The following is a 23749-nucleotide window of genomic DNA, read 5'->3' as shown; positions in this document are numbered from 1 at the left end:
TTGCATGCTTTTGGGGGTAGTTTAAATCATTTATAGGGGGATGAGTTGATTGACTTTTAAAAATATCTTAAACTGGAGTTCCCGTCATGGCGCAGTGGTTAACGAATCCGACTAGGAACCATGAGGTTGCGGGTTCGGTCCCTGCCCCTGCTCAGTGGGTTAACGATCCGGCGTTGCCTTGAGCTGTGGTGTAGGTTGCAGACGCGGCTCGGATCCCCCGTTGCTGTGGCTCTGGCGTAGGCCGGCGGCTACAGCTCCGATTCAACCCCTAGCCTGGGAAGCTCCATATGCCACGGGAGCGGCCCAAGAAATAGCAACAACAGCAACAACAACAACAAAAAGACAAAAAAAAAAAAAAAAATCTTAAACTTAGAAAACAAAATGCATGATTCATATTCCTTATAGAAGTGATACATATACATTTTGAAACATTTTAAAAGAAAAAATAGGTATTATCCATAATCTGATAACTATTAGCATCATGAGAATATTTCTCCCAGTCTTTTAGGACATATAAAACCTTGAAGAAATACTGATATGCACACCGTTGTCCATGGAATGCATGGTCAATGGTGACCTGCTGTGTAGCACAGAGAACTCTACCTAATATTCTGTGATATCCTATATGGGAAAAGAATCTCAGAAAGAATGGATATGTTTATATGTGTAACTGAATCACTTCGTAGTTCAGAAATTATCACAATGTTATGAATCAGCTATGAATGCTATTTTAGGATTCAGTAAAACTAAAAAATGATAAAAAGTATTGAGATTATAATGGACATGTCATTTTGACTCTTGTCCTTTTTATATAGCAAATCTTGAGCATTCTCCCATGTCATTAAATAACTTTTGAAAGAAAATTTATCAGTAGCATAATATTGTGGTATACTTTATTCAGTCATTTGCCTGTTATTGTTTAAGAATGTTCATGGTTTTAAATAATGCTGTAATGAATTATCCTTATTGAAATATTTATTATTTTTAATGACTTCCTTGGAATAAATACCTGAAGTGAATCCAAGAGTTATAAATATTTTAAGGCTTTGGATAGAAACTTTCCTAAGGATAAATTGATTTTTTACTTAGTGGTAATTTGGAAACGAATCAGTATTAACACAATGACTTTTTGTATTTTTTAGGTTCTCCTCTTGTAGTGTCTTTAATTGGTGCACTTTTACGTGATTTTCCCAACCGCTGGGATTACTACCTCAGGCAACTTCAGAATAAGCAATTTAAGAGGATAAAGAAATCTTCATCTTATGATTATCAAGCTCTGGATGAAGCCATGTCGATAAGTGTTGAAATGCTCCGAGAAGACATCAAAGATTATTACACAGATCTTTCCATCCTTCAGAAAGATGTTAAGGTGCCTACAAAGGTAATAGAAGGACCAGCAGTCCTTGTCCTTGGGTATTTATGGCATATACCTTTGGTTTAGTGCTGAGGATGTTACTACAGAGGATACTGGAAGGAAACGCAGTGACCAAGCTGGTGGTTTGGAGGGTGTAGAAACCCCACTGCTCTTAGAAAAGTGCCCCCCCCCCGCTTTTTAGGGCCACGCTCTCGGCATATGGAGGTTCCCAGGCTAGGGGTCGAATCGGAGCTATAGCTGTTGGCCTACACCACAGCCACAGCAACGCCAGATTTGAGCCATGTCTTCGACCTACACCATAGCTCACAGCAACTCGGAATGCTTAACCCACTGAGTGAGGCCAGGGATCAAACCCAAACCCTTGGGTTCCTAGTTGGATTTGTTTCTGCTGCGCCACGATGGCAACTCCTAGCCCTTTATGTTCATCAAGGGCTTGGTGTTGAACTCAGGTGAGTTGCCAGAGTTACCTGTCTTTCAGTGGTTGTAGTGAGGCTGGGGAAGTGTCTGACTTTCTTAGAGTCTTTCCTTTTTTCTGTTTTGATAAATATTTGAGGTTCTTATGGAGATATTTCTCAGGGCTTTAAGAAATGATTTTTTTTGTGTTAGCATCTTGTCTGCAATCCTGGTCATTGTACACTGTGGCACATGAAATGCTTAAATTGATTCCTAGGTGTTATGTATTCTCTGGGACATGGAAACCGAGGAAGTCGAAGACATACTGCAGGAGTTTGTTAATAAGTCTCTCTTATTCTGTGATCGGAATGGAAAGTCATTTCTTTATTATTTACATGACCTTCAAGTAGATTTCCTTACAGAGAAGAATCGCAGCCAGCTTCAGGTACTTGCACCTCTGTACATTTTTTTAAAACTTTACATTTTGAAATGATTTTAGACGTAATAGAAAAGTCTCAGAATAGTGCAGTTTCTATGCAAATACTCTTCAGTTTCCCCACTAAGATCTTATGTAACTATAATACCATTCTTAAAGCCAAAAAACTAACATTGATACAGTACTGTTAAGTGGTCCACAGACTTTCTGAATTTTACCAGCTTTCCCACTAATGTTCTTTTTTTAGTTGGGTTCTGATTTTGAATTCTGAAGTGAACAATATTGTCATGTTTCCTTAGTTTCCTCAAATCGATGAAAATTTCCCAGCTTTCTTTTTTTCACCGTCACTTTTGAAAAGTACTAGCCATTTGTTTTGTGCAATGTCCTTTAGTTGGGTTTGTCTTATGTTTTCTCCTGGCTAGATCGAGGTTAAATATTTTTTGCAATAACATTACAAAAGCGTACCACATCAGGGTGTTGATTTGTCTTATTATTAGTGATGTTAACAGTGATCGCTTGGTTAAAGTTTCTCACTATAAAGGTCCTTTTTTTTTTCTTTTTTTCTTTTGTAATTAATAAGTATCTTTTGGAGAGAGTCTCTACGTTCTTTTTTTTTTTTTTTGGTCTTTTTAGGCTGCACCCACTACACATGAAGGTTCCTAGGCTAGGGGTCCAATCAGAGCTATAGCTGCTGGCCTACACCACAGCCACAGCAACATGGGATCCGAGCTGCATCTTCGACCTATACCACAGCTCATGGCAACATCAGATTCTTAGCCCACTAAGTGAGGCCAGGGACTGAACCCGTGTCCTCATGGATACTAGTTGAGTTCGATAACCACTGAGCCATGATGGAACTCCATGTACCTTCTTTTTTTTTTTTTTTTTTTTGGCTGTGCCTCTGGCATGTGGAAGTTCGAAAATTCCTGGCCCAGAGATTGAACTGCTGCAATGACACCACTGGATCCTTAACCTGCTATGCCACAAAGGAACTCCCTCTCTGTACTTTTTTTTTTTTTTTTTTTTTTAATTTTAGGGCTGCAGGTATGGCATATGGAAGTTCCCAGGCTAGGAGTCAAACTGATCAGAGTTGCAGCTGCTGGCCTACACCACAGCCATAGTAACGCCAGATCTGAGCTCTGTCTGCGACCTACACCAAAGCTCACGGCAACAATGGATCCTTAACCCACTGAACAAGGCCAGGGATCAAACCTGCATCCTCATGGATACCAGTTGGGTTCATTACTGCTGAAGCACAATGGGAGCTCCTCTGTACATTCTTAAATAGCTTTGGAATCTAGAGTTTGTGTGATGCTTAGGTTATGAAATTGTTTCTGTCCTCTGAAATGTTTCATTTGGGTTTCAGGATCTGCACAAGAAGATGATCACTCAGTTCCAGAGACATCACCGGCTACACACTCTTTCACCAGATCAGGAGGACTGCATGTATTGGTACAATTTTCTGGCTTATCACATGGCCAATGCTAATATGCACAAAGTAAGATGACTCATTTAAAAATTATTTTATCTTTTATTTTGTCCTATGTTTAGAATTTTGTTTTATTAGTAAAAATAGGATTATAGCCTATATAAGTAATTTTTTTTTTTTTTTTTTTTTTTTTTTTTTGCTTTTTAGAGCCGCATTCATGGCACATGGAAATTCCCGGGTTAGGGGCTGAATCAGAGCTACAGCTACCAGCCTACACCACAGCCACAGCAACGCAGGATCCTAAACCCGCTGAGCGAGGCCAGGGATCAAACCCTCATCCTCACGGAGCTTAGTGGTGTTCGTAAGCCACTGAGCCACAAAGGGAACTCCAGTAATTTTGCTTTTGTTATTGTTTTTACCTGCAGGTGGCTTAGTAACTGCAGTAAACGAACCACCTAAAAATTCACTCTTTTTATACCAGCAGTTATCCTTCGTGGGCAGTATGGGTTTGTTCTTAAGTTTTGAGAGGAGGTGGAATGTGGGAAAGTATGTTTATTCATTGAACGAATGCTCGAATGCTTATGGAGTGCCTGTTGTGTACGGGTGCTATTCTTCATTGTCAAGGATAGACTGTAGGCAAAGTCCCTGCTGTCATTGAGCTCTCATTCTCAGGGGGAGACTGACACGGACAAATAAATTTACACTATGTCAGGGAGTAGTAAGTGCTTAAAACAAGGAAAAAGTATGCAAGGAGAAAGGAAGTGATGATTTGGCATAGAATCATCATGATTCGCTCATGGATTTGATGTGCTTTGTAAGAGAAAGAGAAGAATCAGAGATGAGTCACCGTTGTGTCTCAGCGGAAACGAACCCGAATGATATCCATGAGGGTGTGGGTTTGATCCCTGGCCTCGCTCAGTGGGTTAAGGATACGGTGTTGCCGTGAGCTGTGGTATAGCTCTCAGGTGTGGCTTGGATCCCTCATTGGTATGGCTGTGGTGTAGTCTGGCAGCTACAGTTCCGATTAGACCCCTAGCCTGGGAACTTCCATGTGCCACAGGTACGGCCCTAAAAGGAAAAAAAAAAAAAAAAAAAGAATCAGCGATGACTCCAGGCTTGTGCAGTGGAAAGATTAGAGTTGCCATGAACTGAGATGAGGATAGCGGTGGGTCAAACAAATGTTTTTGCAGGGGTGAAGGGAGGAGCTCATTTGGAATATATTAAATGGTGTACATATGAAGACCTCTGAATGGACCTCTCAAATATGTAGTTGGATATATGAATCTGGATTTCTGGGGGAATTTTTTTATTTTTTATTTGCTTTTTAGGGCTGCATTCGCGACATAGGGAAGTTCCCAGGCTAGGGGTCGAATCAGCTATAGCTGCTGGCTTACGCCACAGCCACAGCGATGTGGGATCTGGGCCAAGGTTGTGACCTACACCACAGCTCAGCGCAACGCTGGATCCCTGACCCACTGAGTAAGGCCAGGGATCGAACCTGCATCCTCATGGACACTAGTTGGATTTGTTCCTGCTGCGCCACAACTTCGGGAAAATTATGGACTAAAGATAAAATCTGGAAGTCATCAGCACATAGATGATATTTGAAGTCATGACTATCAACTACTCAAAATGTTAAAATTTTGGGAAACTATGTACTTTGAATAGTTTTTCTGTGCTTAGGTACATTATTTCTTGGTTGTAAACATGATGTATTGTTAGAGCCTGTTTTTTTGGAACCTGTCAAATGTAGTCTAATAAACTACATTGGAATGATGTTATTCTAGTACATATCTGTACCCTCTTTTACTTAACCACACAGTTACTGTTGAACATGTAGGTTGTTTTCCGGTGTTTTTTGACCTTGTGATATTGTAATGAAATTCTGGGCTAGTTGGTTAAGGCATGGTTAGATTGCTTAAGCACATTCATATAACATTTTTTTAGGACATACTTATAAGTGTCATTCTGGGTCAGTGATGTGTAGAGTTTGAGTTTTAATACGGATTGTCTGTCTCCTCTAGAAGGGTACTCTGATTTACATCACTGCCAGCGGCGTGTGGCAGTGTTCATTTTCTCTGATTCTAGCTTTTATATATATATGTGTGTATATAATTTTTTTTTTTTTTTTTTGCTGCATGTGTGTCATGTGGAAGTTCCCAGGCCAGGGATTGAACCATGCCACAGCATCTATCTGAGTTGGACAGTGAAAGTGTTGGATCTTTAATTCACTGCCCCACAAGGGAACTCCTCTAGCTAATATTCTTATTTCTTTTAGTCTTTAGAAATCTAACATTAAAAAATAGTAAATATTTGTTTTTTCTCTTTGAGTACTGGTGAGATTTTGGGCCATTTGTACTTTTTATTTTGTGAATTGGCTCTCTCCCTCTCTTTTTTTTTTTTTTTTTTTTTTGCTTTTTAGGGCCAAACCTGTGGCGTATGTAAGATATGGAAGTTCCCAGGCTAGGGGAACTATAGCCGCCAGCCTACACTACAGCCACAGACAGCCACTCAGGATCCGAGCTGCATCTTCGACGTACACCACAGCTCACAGCAGTACCAGATCCTTAACCCACTGAGCAAGGCCGTATATTGAATCTGTGTCCTCATGGATACTCGTCAGTTTGCATTCCTTACCTCTGAGCCACAACGGGAACTCCTGTGAATTGGCTCTTATCCATTGCCTTTACCTATTTTTTATTGGAGTGTTTATCTTTTTTTTTTTTTTTTTTTTTGCCACTTCTTGGGCCTCTCCTGCGGCATATGGAGGTTCCCAGGCTAGGGGTTGAATCGGAGCTGTAGCCACCAGCCTACGCCAGAGCCACAGCAATGCGGGATCCTAGCCGCGTCTGCAGCCTACACCACAGCTCACGGCAACGCCAGATCGTTAACCCATGGAGCAAAGGCAGGGATCGAACCCGCAACCTCATGGTTCCTAGTCGGATTTGTTAACTACTGCGCCACGACAGGAACTCCTATCTTTTTTTTTTTTGGCTGCACTGTGATTGATCCTGGGCCTGGGGATTGATCAGATTCGGGCTGCAGTTGTGACCTCTGATGCAGCCGTGGCAGCGCCAGATCCTTGAACCCATTGTACCAGGCTTGGGATTGAACCTGCCTCCTGGTGCTGTGGAGATGCCGCCGCTCATCCCATTGTGCCACAGTGGGAACTCTTGTTTAACCTTTTCTTATTGATTTTAAAAAATATTTTATAAAAATAATATTAAGCCCTCATCTCTTATACATGTTGTAAATAAAATTTTTCTTGGTTTATTTTTGTCTTAAATTTTATTTGTATTTTCTGCTATATTGAAGATTGGAGGTTTTTTTTGCGGGGAAGCTACACCTGCAGCATATGGAAGTTCCCAGACTAGGGGTCGAATTGGAACTGCAACTGCTGGCCTTGCCACAGCCACAGGCACGCCAGATCTGAGCCAAGTCTTCGACCTATACCACAGCTCACAGCACTGGATCTTTAACTCAGTGAGGCTGTGTCCTCATGGATGCTAGTCAGATTCATTTCCGTTGAGCCATGAGGCAACTCCCAAGATTGGAGTTTTTATATAGTTAAATGTAACACTATTTTTTTTTTTTTGGTGTCATGTTTCTAAAATTTTTCTTTGCCCCACGGTTACAAAAATAGTAAATATTTATATTTTCTAGTATTTTTTTGAAGTTTCTATTTTATATTTATGTCTTAAATCTAACTGAAATTTATTTTGAGTTAAGGTGTGAGGTCCATTTTATGTTTCTTTGGAACTGTTAATGATGTGTTCCTTTTCATCCTTAAATTCTAGATATCTGTGAAGTTTCTCTTCGTAGTGTTAATAAATGATGGTAGACTTAAAATTCTTTGATCTCTTTAATGATGCCCTGATCTTAACTTTTTCTTTCTTTAAGGAACTGTGTGCTTTAATGTTCTCCCTGGATTGGATTAAAGCAAAAACGGAACTTGTAGGCCCTGCTCATCTGATTCATGAGTTTGTGGAATATAGGCATATTTTGGATGAAAAGGTATATATTAATATGAAAAAAATAAGTTCTTATAGGACATCTCGTTTTGACGTTTAATTCTAGTTTTAAAATTGGAGATGAGAAAAATTGAGACAAGAGCATTCATTTTCTTAGTTTAATCTTTGATTATTCTGATTATTTTGCGTCCACTTCTGGGAATGTGGGTAGGACTGAGGATTTTTGTTGCTGTTGTTTTCTAGGACTACACCCTGTGGCATGTGGAAGTTCCCAGTCTAGGGGTCAAATTGAAGCAACAACTGCTGCCCTACACCATAGCCACAACCACAGCAACGCCAGATCAAGCCGTATCTGTGACCTATACCACACAGCTCACAGCAACACTGGATCCTTAACCCACTGAGTGAGGCCAGGAGTCAAACCTGGATCCTCATGGATATTAGCTGGGTTTGTTACTGCTAATCCACAATGAGAACGCCAGGACCTTGGTTTAAAAGTGGAGAAAAGTTCAGTGGGTTTTTTTTTTTTTTTTTTTTTTTTTAGAAAAGAGAATGTGTTAAGAAAGTAGTACTTTGATAATGAGATTTTTTTTTTTTTTTTTACCCTATGTTTAAAAAGCTGAAGAGGATCACTGTATATTTGTTACCTAATGGTTGGCTATTTAATTTTAGCTCATGGAGAGGATATCTCATTTAAGCCTTTAAAGTGACAAGATCACAGAAACAGAAAAATGTCAGCTCTTGGCTCTGGTTATGTTTCTAAGAAATTTCATTTTGTTCATAGGATGGCACAGTCTGTGAGAATTTCCAGGAGTTTTTATCTTTAAATGGACATCTTCTTGGACGACAGCCGTTTCCTAATATTGTGCAACTGGGTCTCTGTGAACTGGAAACTTCAGAAGTGTATCGGCAAGCTAAGCTGCAGGCCAAGCAGGAGGTCGATAACGGAATGCTTTACCTGGAGTGGATGTAAGTAGGTTAGGAGAGAAACCAAAGGGAGCAGAGCACTAACTATGTCATTATTTTTTGGCTAATGAATAAGTTCACTCCAGGAAGATTTAACTACTTTGGAAAGGGCTCAGACTTTTGATAAGCATTCTTACTTAATGGAAAAGTTCGAGAGAAGTAACATAGGAGAAATAAGTCTTTTCAAAGAGTCTATAGAAATAGGTGCTTGCTTATAAGAAGACTTTTAATAAGTTGTCCTAAATATTAATATAAATGCTTTATTTATTGTAATATAGTGTGATAGCAAAGAGTATTGTTTTTGAAGCTGCTGACCTAGGTTTGAGACTCAGTTCTAAAACCTAAGAGTTTTCTGATTTTGAACAAATTGCATGTTACTCCCCTTTCTCATACGTAAAATAGAGATAACAATCCTTTGAGGTAGGTACTATTTTTGTGAAGATTTAAATGAGGTATTGGATATAAAGATATAAAGTGATGAGTACATTGCCTTGCATAGAACCTTTTTTTTTTTTTTTTTTTTTTTAGGTCTGCACCCATGGCATATGAAAGTTTCTAGGCTAGGGGTCGAATTGGAGTTACAGCTGCTGCCCCATGCAACAGCCACAGCAATGTGGGATCTAAGCTGCATCTGCGATTTACACCACAGCTCTCAGCAGTGCTGGATCCCCAACTTACTGAGCAAGGCAGGGATTGAACCTGCATCCTCATGGATACTAGTTGGATTCCTGCAGTACCCATGAGGGTGGGGGTTTGATCCTTGGCCTTGCTCAGTGGGTTAAGGATCTGGCATTGCTGTGAGCTGTCATATAGGTCACAGATGCAGCTCAATTCCTGAATTGCTGTGGCATTGGCTAGCAGCTGCAGCTCCGATTCAACCCCTATCCTGGGGACTTCCATGTGCCCAGTGTGTGGCCCCAAGAAGCAAAAAACCCCAAACAAACAAAAAGAAAACAAAAGAACTTCCACTGAATCCTCATTCTTTTAGCTCCTAAAAGAGGCCATCCTGTTGTGTTCTTTATTTTTTGCTTTTTAGGGCCGCACCCGAGGCATGTGGAAGTTCCCAGGTAGGGGTCGAATTGGAGCTGTGGCCAGCCTGTGCCACAGCTGCAGCAACGCAGAATCCTAGCTGTGTCTGCAACCTACACCACAGCTCACGGCAACACCAGATCCTTAACCCACTGAGCAAGGCCAGGGATTGAACCTGTGTCCTGATGGATGCCAGCCAGATTCGTCTCCACTGAGCCATGATGGGAACTGTGTGTTCTTATCTTAAACTTCTCAATTAGTAAAAGGAAAGGGCAGGCTTTTTATGTTACTGTATGCTCACATGTTACTCATTTTATCTCCAGAACAATGTTGTAAGATAAATATTATTTGCCCTATTTTACAAATGGGAAGATTGAGGCACAGAGAGTTGAGACTTGACTAAGCTCACGTGGCTTGCTGAATGGATTTAAACTGTGCATCTAGCTTTATTTTTCATGCTCCTTGTAAATGAGCTTCTCCTATAGCTAGAAATAATAAGAATGAATGTTCATCTTTTCACATGTATAATTTAAGTTGACTCTTGGTTGATGTCTGTGATCTATATAGCACTGGACCCTCTTTCTTTTCTTTCTTTTTTTTTCTTTTTTTTTTTTTTTTTTTGTCTTTTTGCCTTTTCTAGGGCCACTTCTGCGGCATATGGAGGTTCCCAGGCTAGGGGTTGAATCAGAGCTGTAGCCACTGGCCTACACCAGAGCCACAGCAACACGGGATCCGAGCCGCATCTGCAAACTAGACCACAGCTCAGGACAATGCTGGATCGTTAACCCCCTGAGCAAGGGCAGGGATGGAACCCGCAACCTCATGGTTCCTAGTCGGATTCATTAACCACTGCGCCACAACGGGAATTCCTGGACCCTCTTTCTAAATAATTCAGGTTACTGTAGGTGGTTCCCCTATTTCAGTTTAGTTCAGCAAACATTTGAGTTTCTCTAATGTGCCAAGCACTGTTACTGCGTCTTAAGGCTCTGCTCAAAGAACTCACAATTTAGTAGTGAAGGAAGAAGTTTAAGCAGATAATTATAATGTGATGAATGCAACAGAAGTATCTACAAAATAGAGGTAAAACTGAAGTGGGTAATTAACTTGGAGGGGTGAGGAATTCTGGGAAGATTCCCTAAAGGAGAGTGAAATATATATATATATATTTTTTTTTTGGCCACGCTGTGGAAGTTCCCAGGCTAGGGATTGAACCCGTGCCATGACAGCAACACAAGCCACAGCAGTGACAATGTCAGATTTTTTTTTTTTTTTTTTTTTGGCCACACCCATGGCGTGTGGAAGTTCTGGGCCAGGGATCAAACCCTTGCCACAGTTGTAGCCTGTGCCATAGCTGCTGCAGCATCAGATCCTTCACTCACTGTGCCGTAAGGGAACTCCTAAATTTTTTTTTAATTTTAAAATTAAATTTTAATTTTTCGTTGATTTTATTTTTACTTTATTTTTTAATTTTTTGTCTTTTTAGGCTGCAACTGTGGCATATGGAGATTCCCAGGCTAGGGGTTGAACTTGAGCTGTAGCTGCTGGCCTACGCCACAGTCACAGCAACTCAGGATCCAAGCCATGTCTGTGTCCCACACCACAGTTTGTGGCAACACCGGATCCTTAACCCACTGATTGAGGCCAGGGATCGAACCCATGTCCTCATGGATACTAGTGGAGTTCATTACCCACTGAGCCACAATGGGAACACCTTTATTTTTATTTTAAAGCAATCTGTATTCCTAATTTAAAAAAAAAAAAAAAAAGCACACCGCATGATGTTAGAGGGATGTAAGATGAAAAGGCAGAGACTCCTCATGTTCCCCTACCTCTCACTTCCCAGAATTTAACCATTTTTTACCAGTTTTGGGAAGAGGTTTCACTCTCCCTGGAAGCAGCCACCTAATTCATTGAGATCTGTCTGTATTCTAGCATATGTGTTTATTCAGTATCTTTGTCTCATTTTATGGTGAGTGTTTACTTGTTTTTCTCCTGTAATTGTCTATCCATTCTGTAGTGTAGAATGTTTGGAGGTTAAAATTGCAAACTTTGGCTTTGAACTGCCTGAGCTTGAATCTCAGCTCTAATAGTTTTTGGTTCGTATCATTAGGAGAAAATTTTTCAGCATCTTTTGCCTACTATTTCATAGTACTATTTCATAGAATCGTTGTGAGGATTAAATGAGTGTGTGTATACAAACACACACACATACACGGTTGCTTAGAATGGTACCTAGATCATAGAAAGTGCTCAGTAAGTATAGTTGTTGTTGTTGAGAATAGCTTTTATTTGGCTTCCTGCTGTGGTACAGTGGGTTAAGAATCCGACTGCAGGAGTTCCCGTCGTGGCGCAGTGGTTAACGAATCCGACTAGGAACCGTGAGGTTGCGGGTTCGGTCCCTGCCCTTGCTCAGTGGGTTAACGATCCGGCGTTGCCGTGAGCTGTGGTGTAGGTTGCAGACGCGGCTCGGATCCCGCGTTGCTGTGGCTCTGGCGTAGGCCGGTGGCTACAGCTCCAATTGGACCCCTAGCCTGGGAACCTCCATATGCCGCGGGAGCGGCCCAAGAAATAGCAACAACAACAACAAAAAGACAAAAAAAAAAAAGAATCCGACTGCAGTGGCACAGGTTGCTGTGGAGGTATTGGTTCGATCCTGGTCCCATGTACTGGGTTAAAGGATCTCGCCTTGCTGCAGCTTTGGCATAGGTTGCAGCTGCTGCTTGGATTCAATCCCTGGCCTTGGAGCTTCCATATGCCGTGAGTGTGGCCATTAAAAAAAAAAAAAAAAAAAAAAAAAGGATAACATTTGCCTGGTCCACATAGTTGGTATTCAGTAGAAATTTTTGGAAGATTGATTGAATTCATATTTTAGGTAGTGACTAAAATAAAATTTTAATAGTTGGTGTGATCAAATAGGTATAGGTTTAGTTTCTGTTCTTTTTTGAATTGTTGAGTTTGTTGTTTTTGCTTTTTCTTGTTGTTTTTTTCCATTTCATCAGCTGCATTTCAGTTTGTGATGTTCTCTTATAGGATGATTTGTCATTCATAGCTCTATGTTTTTAACTGAGTTTGACCAGGTCATATTCAGAGAATGCTCTATTTTCAGTACTAGAAAGCTTTCCCCCCCTGTAGAAAGTTTAGTTTAGTTTGGTATAAGCTTAATTTAACTGAGTTTCAGCTTTCAAAGAAATCAGTTATTCATTTGTTATTTACCTAATATTTTTTGGCCATATGCCCATCATTGTGACAGGTTACTTTCTGAGCTTTGAGAAATTACTAGATCTGGGGAAGTATTTTCTTTCTTTCTTTCTTTGGATACATCCAAAGCACATGGGAGTTCCTGGGCTGGGGTCGAATCTAAGCTGCAGCTGTGACTTACGCCACAGCCAAGGCAATGCTAAATCCTTAACCCATTGTGCTAGGCTGGGAATCAAATCAGTGCCCCAGCAGTGACCAGAGCTGCTGCAGAGATAGTGCTGGATGCTTAACCTGCTGTGCCACAGCAGGAACTCTAGAGGGAAGTATTTTCTTAATCTGATCCTCTAAACTTTACTAGTAACTTAAATGTTTTCCTTATCACTCTCGTTCTTAGAGTTTTTGTTTTATCACTTCTAGTAAAGTTTAATACTTCCGAGGCAAGGCTTAGGTCTGATTTACCTTTGTGTTCCCTTTCTTTCATTTGGTCTGTTTTGTGTGTGGTCGGTTTTCGTTTTAAAAAATAACAACAGTGAAGTCTTTGTATGCTAGGCTCTGTTTGGAGCAGGTGTCATTACCTACCTTTTACATATGAGGAAATTGTTAGGTTAAGTAATTTGCCTAAATTTACGTACCTAATAAAGAGTAGAGGCAGGGTTGCCCTTTAGGTTTATCTGACTGCCAACCTTTGACTCTTAAAATAAGCATCACACTATTTAACGTATTTACTCGTAGTGACTGGAGTATATGTATGTGGAAGTCTGACATTGTTCTAATACTTTCCTGGTTTTAGTATACATTACATTCCTTTAGCTCATATGAAATAATACATAGCTAGACTAATGGAATAGTTAGTATTTAGTAGGTTAAGATACAAAGAAAATGATATTTTATCTCTTTATTACTCTATCTGAGTAATTATATTTAGAGAAGAGTAGTTTTAAAGTACATCATCATACGAGTTCCTATCTTGGCTTGGAGGTAAGAAACCTGACTCGCATCCATGAGGACACAGGTTCAATCCCTGGCCTCACTCAGTGGGTTAAGGATCCGGTGTTGCCATGAGCTGTGATGTAGGTCGCAGACGCCGCTTGAATCCCATGTTGCTGTGGCTGTGGTGTAGCCTGGCAGCTGCAGCTCCAATTCGACCCCTAACCTGGGAACCTCCATATGCCACAGGTGCAGCCCTAAAAAGAAAAAAAAGAAAAGTGCATCATCATAATGGTGGGTGTCGTGTCATACATTAGTTAGGAAATGAGCTTCATTTTGTTTTAGCTCTTTTCTTCTGATAAAGGTGGAGATTTTTTTTGAGGGTGTCCTCATATAAATGTTTTCTCTGCACATGTGTTCATATATCAGGGGAAAATAAAAAGTGACATGTGTTTGATTTCTTCCAACTCAGTGATATTTGTAACACATGACAGATTCCTTCATAGAGGGTAGTGTTTATCTTAAAATGATGCTTTTGTTATGCTTTTTTTCTTCAGGTGATCTGTGCTGTTATTTACATGTTGGTAATTTAAGAGTTTTGTATTTTTTTGGAAAGTAACTGTTAAAAGACAGTTTATTACTGAAAGAAAATCATTACTTTTACTCCTATTTACTGGGTTTCTGTTCATTTTTTCCTTATATTTAGAAACAAAAAAAACATCAAGAACCTCTCCCGCTTAGTTGTCCGCCCCCATACAGATGCTGTTTACCATGCTTGCTTTTCTGAGGATGGTCAAAGAATAGCTTCTTGTGGAGCTGATAAAACCTTACAGGTAAAACCTATCTCTTGAGAAAAATTGGTCACATACCTAATACTGTGCATATTAGAATATGATTTAAGTCCTAAAATTCAAGAAAATTGCATATTAGGGATAGAGAGATGTTCAGGTCTCTTGAACATTTTATGAAAGCTTTCTCTATAGATATAAAAGATACGGTGGTGTGTTTTCATAATTCTTTTTTTTGTCTTTTTGCAATTTTTTGGGCCGCTCCCGTGGCATATGGAGGTTCCCAGGCTAGGGGTTGAATCGGAGCTGTAGCCACCGGCCTACGCCAGAGCCACAGCAACGCGGGATCCGAGCCGCATCTGCAACCTACACCACAGCTCACGGCAACGCCGGATCGTTAACCCACTGAGCAAGGGCAGGGACCGAACCCGCAACCTCATGGTTCCTAGTCGGATTCGTTAACCACTGTGCCACGATGGGAACTCCAGCAGCTCATTTTGACCCGTAGCCTGAGAACTTCCATATGTCACAGAAAGTTCCGTAAAAAGAAAAAGAAAAAAAAAAAAAGGGCATAAGGACTGCATACTGTGAACAGGCTCTGATTAAAAAACAGTGAGTAAGGAGTTCCCATCATGGCTCAGTGGTTAACGAAACTGACTGGGAACCTTGAGGTTGCGGGTTCAATCTCTGGCCTTGCTCAGTGGGTTAAGGATCCGGTGTTGCCGTGAGCTGTGGCGTAGGTCACAGACGTGGCTTGGATCCTGTGTTGCTGTGGCTGTGCGGCCCCAGAAAAGGCAAAAAGACAAAACAAACAAAAAAAACAGTGATTAAGTAAATATCTGTTTTATCACAGACTCAGGTATTTCTGACTGTAAGTAGGAATTGGACTAAATTATTTCCTAAGGTACTTGAAGAAATTTTCTTTTAATTTTTCATTTTCAGAAAACATGAATGAGTGCTTTTCTTTAAATTGGTTTTTTATCTTTTGATTTTGAGGGAAACAAAAAATAATTAGTTAAAACATTTACATTCAAGATTATGATTGTAAGCCTTGTCTCTGTATGTGTACTTTATCACTATGACTGATTCTGGCTTTTGAGCTGCAGAAAGAAAGCATATTGAATGAAGTGTTTTCTGTTGTTTAAGAATTTGCCGGGAGTTCCCGTCGTGGCGCAGTGGTTAACAAATCCGACTAGGAACCATGAGGTTGCGGGTTCAGTCCCTGCCCTTGTTCAGTGGGTTAACGATCCGGCATTGCCGTGAGCTGTGGTGTAGGTTGCAGACGCGGCTCGGATCCCGCGTTGCTGTGGCTCTGGCGTAGGCCGGTGGCTACAGCTCCAATTCGACCCCTAGCCTGGGAACCTCCATATGCCGCAGGAGCGGCCCAAGAAATAGCAAAAAGACAAAAAAAAAAAAAAAAAAAAAATTGAAGCTAGTGGTGTAGGTCACAGCTGTGGCTCGGATTCGATACCTGGCCTGGGAACTTCCATATGCTATGGGTGGGGCCGTGAAAAAACAAAACAAAATAGGAAAACCCCAGTGGCTACACTGTCAGTTTTCTTTATTGATATTACAAGCAGTTAACAATGGTTGCTTGCCTGTGTTAAGGCGTACAGATTCTGACAGAAATTCTGATTTTTGCAGTGGTATTGCCAAGGTTCATTTCTATTGCAAAATAACAGTGATTAAGATCTTTTAAAGAAATATTTTTATTGACTGATAACTCATGGTTAAGCAGTTGTAGTAAGAAGATTTTACTGTTGCTTGTGCAGGTGTTCAAAGCTGAAACAGGAGAAAAACTTCTAGAAATCAAGGCTCACGAGGATGAAGTGCTTTGCTGTGCATTCTCTGCAGATGACAGATTTATAGCAACTTGCTCAGTGGATAAAAAAGTGAAGGTAGGGGACTATTTTTCTCTTGAGTTGTGACTACCACAAAATTTTCTTTTTCTGTAATAGAGGTACTAGGGAAGGAAAGGGTTAAAGGACTCTTGTCTGTTGATTGATTAACTTGAGGCAATCCAGTTTTTATCCATTATAAATTAATGGTATCTAAAATTTTTAATTTTTATTTATTTATTTGGTCTTTTTGGGGCCACACCTGCAGCACATGGAGGTTCCCAGGCTAGGGGTAGAATCGGAGCTGTAGCTGCTGGCCTACACCATAGCCACAGCAACTCGGGATCTGAGACGTGTCTGCGACCTACACCACAGCTCATGGCAATGCCCGATCCTTAACCCACTGAGCAAGGCCAGGGATTGAACCTGTGTCCTTATGGATACTAGTCAGATTTGTTTCTGCTGAGCCATGGCAGGAACTCCTAAAATTTTTAATTTTTAAGCACCAACGAAAATACCTAGGTCGATTAGCCTATGATATTTACAAGGCAGATTCGAATAAAAATTTGCTTTTCATTTATTGAGAGGTCTTTGAGCGCCTGTGATTAGAATTGTTGCTGCACACAACTATCATCTGAGATCAATTTCTGTTGTAAAAGATATCATTTGTGGAATGCAACCTAGATTTTATGAACTGGCTTAAACCAGATGGATAAATATACTAACAATCAGGTTACTAGTCTAAAAAGTAAATAGAGGAAAAAAAAACCCCACAGGGTAATTTTTATCTTTGTTAATTAATCTTTTTTGTCTCTTGTCCCTAAATTTGGCTGTTAGCCAGAGCTCTTGATGGAATTTAAGAGAAACTGAAGTCTAGGGGGATGTTTTCTTTGTTGAGTGGAGGGGAAACCTCATTTTAGGCTTTTTTCAAAAGAGAATGTGGGAGTTCCCATCGTGGCTCAGTGGTAACGAACCCGACTAGTATCCATGAGGATGCGGTTCTCTTCCTGGCTTTACTCAGTGGATTAAGGATCCGACATTGCCATGAGCTGTGGTGTAGGCCGGCAGCTACAGCTCCAATTTAACCTCTAGCCTGGGAACTTCCATATGCCATGGGTGCGGCCCTAAAAAAAGAAAAAAAGAGATTTGGAATCTGGCTAGGTGGGGTGGGTCTTAGTGGACCTGGAAGCAAGAAAGTTGGCTTGGGAGTGTTCCTAGAGTTTGCACCTACTTTCAGGAGGGCATTGAAGTGTCCAGACTAGATTGAGACTTTGGAAAAATCTACTTCTTGATAATTTGAATTCTCTATGTGCCTTTACAACCAACTACTTGCTTCACTTTGTAGCCTCCACCTGGGTCAGAGTGGGAGTTGGCCACTCTGTGCTGTTCCAGAGTCAGACCTATGTGGCTTAAGTTTGCTTGTAAGAACTCAAAATTTAAAGCAAGAGGCAGAAGTAATTATTAAAGCAGTTTAAAATAAAGTCTTTGCACCTCTGGGGAGTGCTTTGATAAGATAAAAAGAAAATGCTGTGGGAGGGACATTAATACCTCTAAAGTCCAAAGCCCAGTGAAGATTCATCAGGGAATTTATTTCTTTTGTCTGTTTGATAAAGCAGACTACTTAGGTGTCTTCTGTAGTAACTAGGGAGATGATTCCTTTTTGTTGAGAACATAACACTGCATGAGGCTTGATACTACACACTTTCTTAAATTACATTATGAGTTTTGCACTACAGCTTGCGAGATAATTATTGATCCCTTCTTACAGATGAGGAAGCAGGTTCAGAGATGAAGTCATTTGTCATTAGTTAATACCTAGTGGAGCCAGGGTTGAAAGCTCGGTTTCCCTCAGGATCTAAAGCATTTTTCCCCCCCACTGAACTGCCTGCCTTTACTTATTTATTAGTGCTTTGATGTCAGTAGGACGCTTATCAAGTTACATTTATCAAGTTCTTTATGTCATTTGACACTATACGTTGTGTAGGACAGGTGCAGGTATCGCCCTTTCACAGAGGGGACTGAGATGCAGGAAAATTAAGGACCTGACTAAGAACCTCTCTACTGCTGTCATTCGTGTGAACATGGGCAATCCTGTCCTTGAAAAATGGAATGTTTTCGTGAGATTCTAATTATGCCAGAGAAAGACACATGTGTAGCTTTGCAGGTAATTGAAAAAAAGATCCTGGCAAAATGCTGACATATTTTAGGGAAAGGGGAGGTATTCATTAGCATGATGTCTGCCTGGGGGAAACTGGCAGCCAGGATGGGTCACATCTGCAGAAGAGCTCACATTTACTTGGCCTCCTTGTTTTCCCTTTGAGAAAAGGAGTAATGTATGTTTTATTTCCTCTGTTCTCTTTAGATTTGGAATTCTGTGACCGGGGAACTGGTACAAAGCTATGATGAGCACTCAGAGCAAGTCAACTGCTGCCACTTCACCAACAACAGTAATCACCTTCTCTTAGCCACTGGCTCAAGTGACTACTTCCTCAAAGTAAGTATGGACAATGAGAATTATGTAGATAAATTTGACACATCAAAACATCTCCTTAGATTTTTTTCATGTAGTGTGTTAACCAGGGATCTTTTGGTTCCAGGGATAGCCGTTTTCATCTTAGCTTAAGTAACAACAACAACCACAAAAAATGTATTGGCTGTTATAATTGAAAACTCTAGGAGGAGCATGGGTTCAGGCATAGCTGATTACAGGTGCCTAAACTACGTTCTTGAGCTCTGACTCCCTCTCCGTCTCTAGACTGTTGCCCTTTTTGTTGGTTCAAGCAGAGTCTCTCTGTGTGGCAGGAAATACAACTATCCTTAGCTCTGGGCTTACATGGATATTACAACTCATAATCACAGAGGAAGGGAAACTTGCTTTTTCTCAGATCTTTAATTTTCCTGTAGAGAAAACCCTGGTTTGGGTTCCATGTGCTTTGCTGAATATCCCTAGAGATCAGTAGGATGGGACCCTCTGATTGGCCAAGAGTCTCAAGTTTAGCCATGTAGAAATGGGACAGATGGACGAGGTCAGCTCCACTTGAGTTATAAGTGGGGCTTGATTCAGAAGAGAAGGTCTGGCGTTCCCGTTGTGGCGCAGGGGAAATGAACCTGACAAGTGTCCAGGAGCTCGAGGCTTTGATCATCCCTGGCCTTGCTCAGTGGGTCAAGGATCCAGTGTTGCTGTGGCTGTGATGTAGGCTGGCAGCTGCAGCTGCAATTCGACCCTTAGTCTGGGAACCTCCGTATGCCACAAGTGTGGCCCTAAAAAGCAAAACCACCCCCTCCCCCCCAAAAAAGAGAAATTTTGTTATTAGAAAGAGCAGGGGGAAAAAGGTACTGATAGGAACACAATTTTTTTTAAACCAAACTAAAACCAAAAATAGATATCTGTCCCATATATGTTGAATGTTTTATAATTAAACCTATAAAAGATTGGAGTTCCTCTTATGGCTTAGTGGGTTAGACTAGTATCCATGGGGATGCAGATTAGATCCCTGGCCTTGATCATTGGGTTAAGGAGCTGACATGGCCATGAGCTGCGGATAAGAAAATGTATGCAGAAGCTCAGTGTGTAAACAGATGAAGCCCCTTGCTCTGGTCGACGTGTGGGTATGGGCCTGCGTTTCTCCTCTCTTACTCCTCCCAATCTCACTAGTGCCTTTCAAGCATGTTTATGGAATCTCTAATAGGGCATTAGGGATCACGATTTGAAAATTTGAAAAACACCAGATTGGATCAAAATAACAGTAATGTAGTAACAAAATTATCTCGGAGGTCTGGTCGTGGCTTCGTGGAAAGGAATCTGACTAGTATCCATGGGGATGCAGGTTTGATCCTGACCTTGCTCAGTAGGTTAAGGACCTGGCATTGCCGTGAGCTGTGGTGTAGGTCACAGACTTGGCTCAGATCCTGCATTGTTGTGGCTGTGGTGTAGGCCAGTAGCTACAGCTCTGATTTTGCCTCTATCCTGGGATCCTGGGAACTTCCATATGCTGTGGGTTGAGCCCTAAAAAGACAAAAAAAAAAAGAAAAAGTTTATTAAAAATTATCTCACAATTTTTTTTGTTTTTAAGAAATTTTGCATTATTGTATTTTTTTAATTTAAAACAATTTTAGTGATTTTAATTTTTTCCATTATAGTTGGTTTCCAGTATTCTGTCAATTTTCTACTGTACAGCAGTGGCCCAGTCACACACACATGTATACACTGTTTTTCTCACATTATCCTCCATCATGCTCAATCACAGTGACTAGATACAGTTCCCAGTGCTATACAGTAGGATTTCACTGCTTATCCACTCCAAGTGCATTAGTTTGCATCCATTTTATCTCACAATTATAGCTCCCTTTTACTCAGAAAAATTTACCCTGTTGAATAAACCTACCTGAAAAAAATTAGACTTCATATTATTTATAAATAATTTTAAAAATTGAGGTATAGTTGTACAGTATTAAGTTACAGGTGTAAGATATAGTGATACACAACGTTTTTAAATGACTAATCCTTTGGCTCATGAAAGATCCTGGGCCAGGGATTGAACCTGTGCCACAGCAGCAGCCTGGGCCCCTGCATTGACAACACCTGCTCCACCACAAGAGAACTCCACTTGTAGCTTTTTTTCTGCGTAATAAACGTGTACCTCTTAATCACCTACCTGTATACTGCCCCTCCTCTCCCCCTCTCCCCACTATTAACCACTAGTCTGTTCCCTGTATCTGGGAGTCTGCTGCTTTTTTCTTACGTGGACTAGTTTGTTGTATTTTTTAGATTCCACATGTAAGTGATGTCATACAGTATTTCTCTTTCTCTTTTTGTTATGACCACACCTGCGGCATGACATACTTTATTTTTTATTTTTCAATTCCTTTTTAAGGAGGAAAAAAACAGCTTTTATTGCTTTGCCTGGCAAAGGAGGCCACAGCAGGCTAATGCCTTAAAAACTATGTCCTCCACTGGGGAAGAATTGTGAGGTGTTTTAGAGTAACAAGGAGAAAAACAGGGTTCTGGACAAGAATAGGGGTGGACAAGGAGGCTTCTATGCGTTCTTTCTCTGGGGGAGAGGGACCTTTAGGCATTGAGGTTGGTGTCATGAAATCTCAGCGTGACCCTGGTGATTTTCTGGGTTATCGTAGCTCGATCTTTCTGAAGTTTATGTTCTTTATGTCTCAGCGCAGAAGAAATTTAGTGAAAGGCAAAGCGATAGGTAAGAAGTAGACAAAGTGCAGGCTGTCTCAGAAGGCAACAGGTGAGAGGCCTGGCATAACTTACTTTATTTTTTTTTTTAATTATTTTTTTTAATTTTTAAATTTTTTTGTCTTTTGTCTTTTTTGTTGTTGTTGTTGTTGTTGCTATTTCTTGGGCCGTTCCCTTGGCATATGGAGGTTCCCAGGCTAGGGGTCGAATCGGAGCTGTAGCCACCAGCCTACACCACAGCCACAGCAACGCGGGTACTGGGATCCGAGCCGCGTCCCCAATCTACACCACAGCTCACGGCAACGCCAGATTGTTAACCCACTGAGCAAGGGCAGGGATCGAACCCGCAACCTCATGGTTCCTAGTCGGATTCGTTAACCACTGCGCCACGACGGGAACTCCTGCATAACTTACTTTAAAATGAACTTTATCAGTCAGTGCTTCTCAAGACGGAAAGCTAATTTTTTGATATAGCTATACAATAAATATTTAGGAATTTTTTTTTTTTCTTTTTATGGCCACACCTGAGGCACATGGAAGTTCCCTGGGCTGGGGTTGAATCAGAGCTTCAGCTGAGGATTGTGCCACAGCCACAGCAACTCCAGATCTGAGCCATGTCTGCGACCTATGCCAAAGCTTGTGGCAATGCTAGATCCTTAACTTACTGAGCAAGGCCAGGGATTGAACCTGCATTCTCACAGAGACAGCATCAGGTCCTTAACCTGCTGAGCCACAGCAGGAACTCCTTATGAGTAATTTTTGATGTTACTTTTAAACATTTTGTGGGATAAGGAAGTTTATATTTCCTCCTTTTAGATAAAGACAGAATTCTCTAAGACGTGGCAAGGGGTTTTTGGTTGGTCAGCGGTTTACATTAAGGACCCCTTCCTTTAAGACCTATTGTTCTGCATCTGTATTTCTATCAGAGCTCTTAGAACTTAGTGCTTGTGCGTTTTGAACTGAGGGAAGCCAATGAAAAGATGTACATCTGAAGCTGCCCTTGTGTAACGTGCCCTCTCTGCAGAACTGCATTTATCTAGGACTGGGATAAAGGAGCTGAGGATGGGGATGGGCCTGAAGAACAGGACCTATGTCACTTACTGATCATTTCCAAAGGATTTTTACCAAGATTAATATTGGGAGAGAATGATTTCTTCTTCAGTGTTTAATCTAGTTAGCGTACATCACCAGAGATGCTTATAGACCCTTTGCACAATTTTTTTTTCTTATTTTATGGCCACACCCGAGGCTCATGGAAATTCCCAGGCGAGAGATTGAAATGGAGTCACAGCTGCGAGCTATGCTGCAGCTGTGGCAAAGCCAGATCCTTTAACCCACCATGCCAGGCTGGGAATCAAACCTACATCTCTGCAGTGACATGAGCCTCTGCAGTCGGGTTTTTAACCCACTGTGCCATGGTGGGAACACCCCTTTTTATATTTTTTATACTTTTCAAACATATCCCAAAGGATAGAGAATAATAATGAACCCCTGTTGTGTCCATTGTCTAGCTTCAGCAATTATCAACATTTTACTAATCTTTTTTCTGACACCACCTCCCACTTTTTTGGACTAGAACATTTTATAGCAAATCCCAGATACCATGTCATTTCACCTAGAATACTCCAGCATGCATCCCGAGGTCTAAAACATAAATACCATGCCATTTATCATACCTTACATAATAAGCAATAATTTGATAATATACCTTGTTCATGTTTATTTTTCCTTATTAGTTATAAGACATATATATATATATTTTTTTTTCTTTTTAAATTTTAATGGCCTCACCCTTGGATTGAATCTGAATAGTAGCTGCAACCTATTGCTTGGCAATGTTGGATCTTTTAACCTACTGCACTAGGCCAGGGAACCTGCACTTTCCCACTGAGCCGCTGTAGTTAGATTCTTTTTTTCTTTTTTTTCCCCCTTTTTAGGGCCAAACCTGCATACGGAATTTCTGAGGCTAGGGGTCAAATTGGAGCTGCAGCTCCCGGCCACAGCCACAGCAATGCCAGATCCAAGCCACATCTGCAGCCTACACCACAGCTCATGGCCAATGCCAGATCTTTAACCCACTGAGTGAGACCAGGGATCAAATCCACATCCTCATGGATACCAGTCGGGTTCTTAACCCATTGAGCCACAACGGGAACTCTTGTAGTAGGATTCTTAACCACTGCAAAGAGTGGGAACTCCTCAAAA

General features: G+C 40.9%; 1 protein-coding gene across 12 annotated transcripts in view; it reads left to right on the top strand.

Moving 5' to 3' along the window:
- The window catches only part of APAF1 (apoptotic peptidase activating factor 1), a 92237-nt gene that overhangs the window by 21297 nt on the left and 47191 nt on the right, over positions 1 to 23749 (top strand). For all 12 annotated transcript variants that reach the window (XR_014804265.1, XR_014804269.1, XR_014804267.1 and 9 more), the window contains 8 exons: positions 1143 to 1381; positions 2046 to 2213; positions 3571 to 3702; positions 7534 to 7647; positions 8389 to 8573; positions 14431 to 14557; positions 16285 to 16410; positions 18713 to 18844. Coding sequence is in view for 7 of the 12 variants with exons in the window: in XM_084957481.1 (XP_084813607.1) it covers positions 1143 to 1381; positions 2046 to 2213; positions 3571 to 3702; positions 7534 to 7647; positions 8389 to 8573; positions 14431 to 14557; positions 16285 to 16410; positions 18713 to 18844 (1223 nt within the window). In the remaining 5 variants the exon portion in view is untranslated. The remainder of the gene's footprint in view (positions 1 to 1142; positions 1382 to 2045; positions 2214 to 3570; positions 3703 to 7533; positions 7648 to 8388; positions 8574 to 14430; positions 14558 to 16284; positions 16411 to 18712; positions 18845 to 23749) is intronic.

The sequence above is a fragment of the Sus scrofa genome, chromosome 5, assembly GCF_054392235.1.
Source record: "Sus scrofa isolate SSC_HxYL_T2T_F1_AM1 chromosome 5, Sscrofa_HxYL_maternal_Yorkshire_Landrace_v2.0, whole genome shotgun sequence".
Lineage (NCBI taxonomy): Eukaryota > Metazoa > Chordata > Mammalia > Artiodactyla > Suidae > Sus > Sus scrofa.
This window is presented reverse-complemented; position numbering and strand designations above follow the sequence as displayed.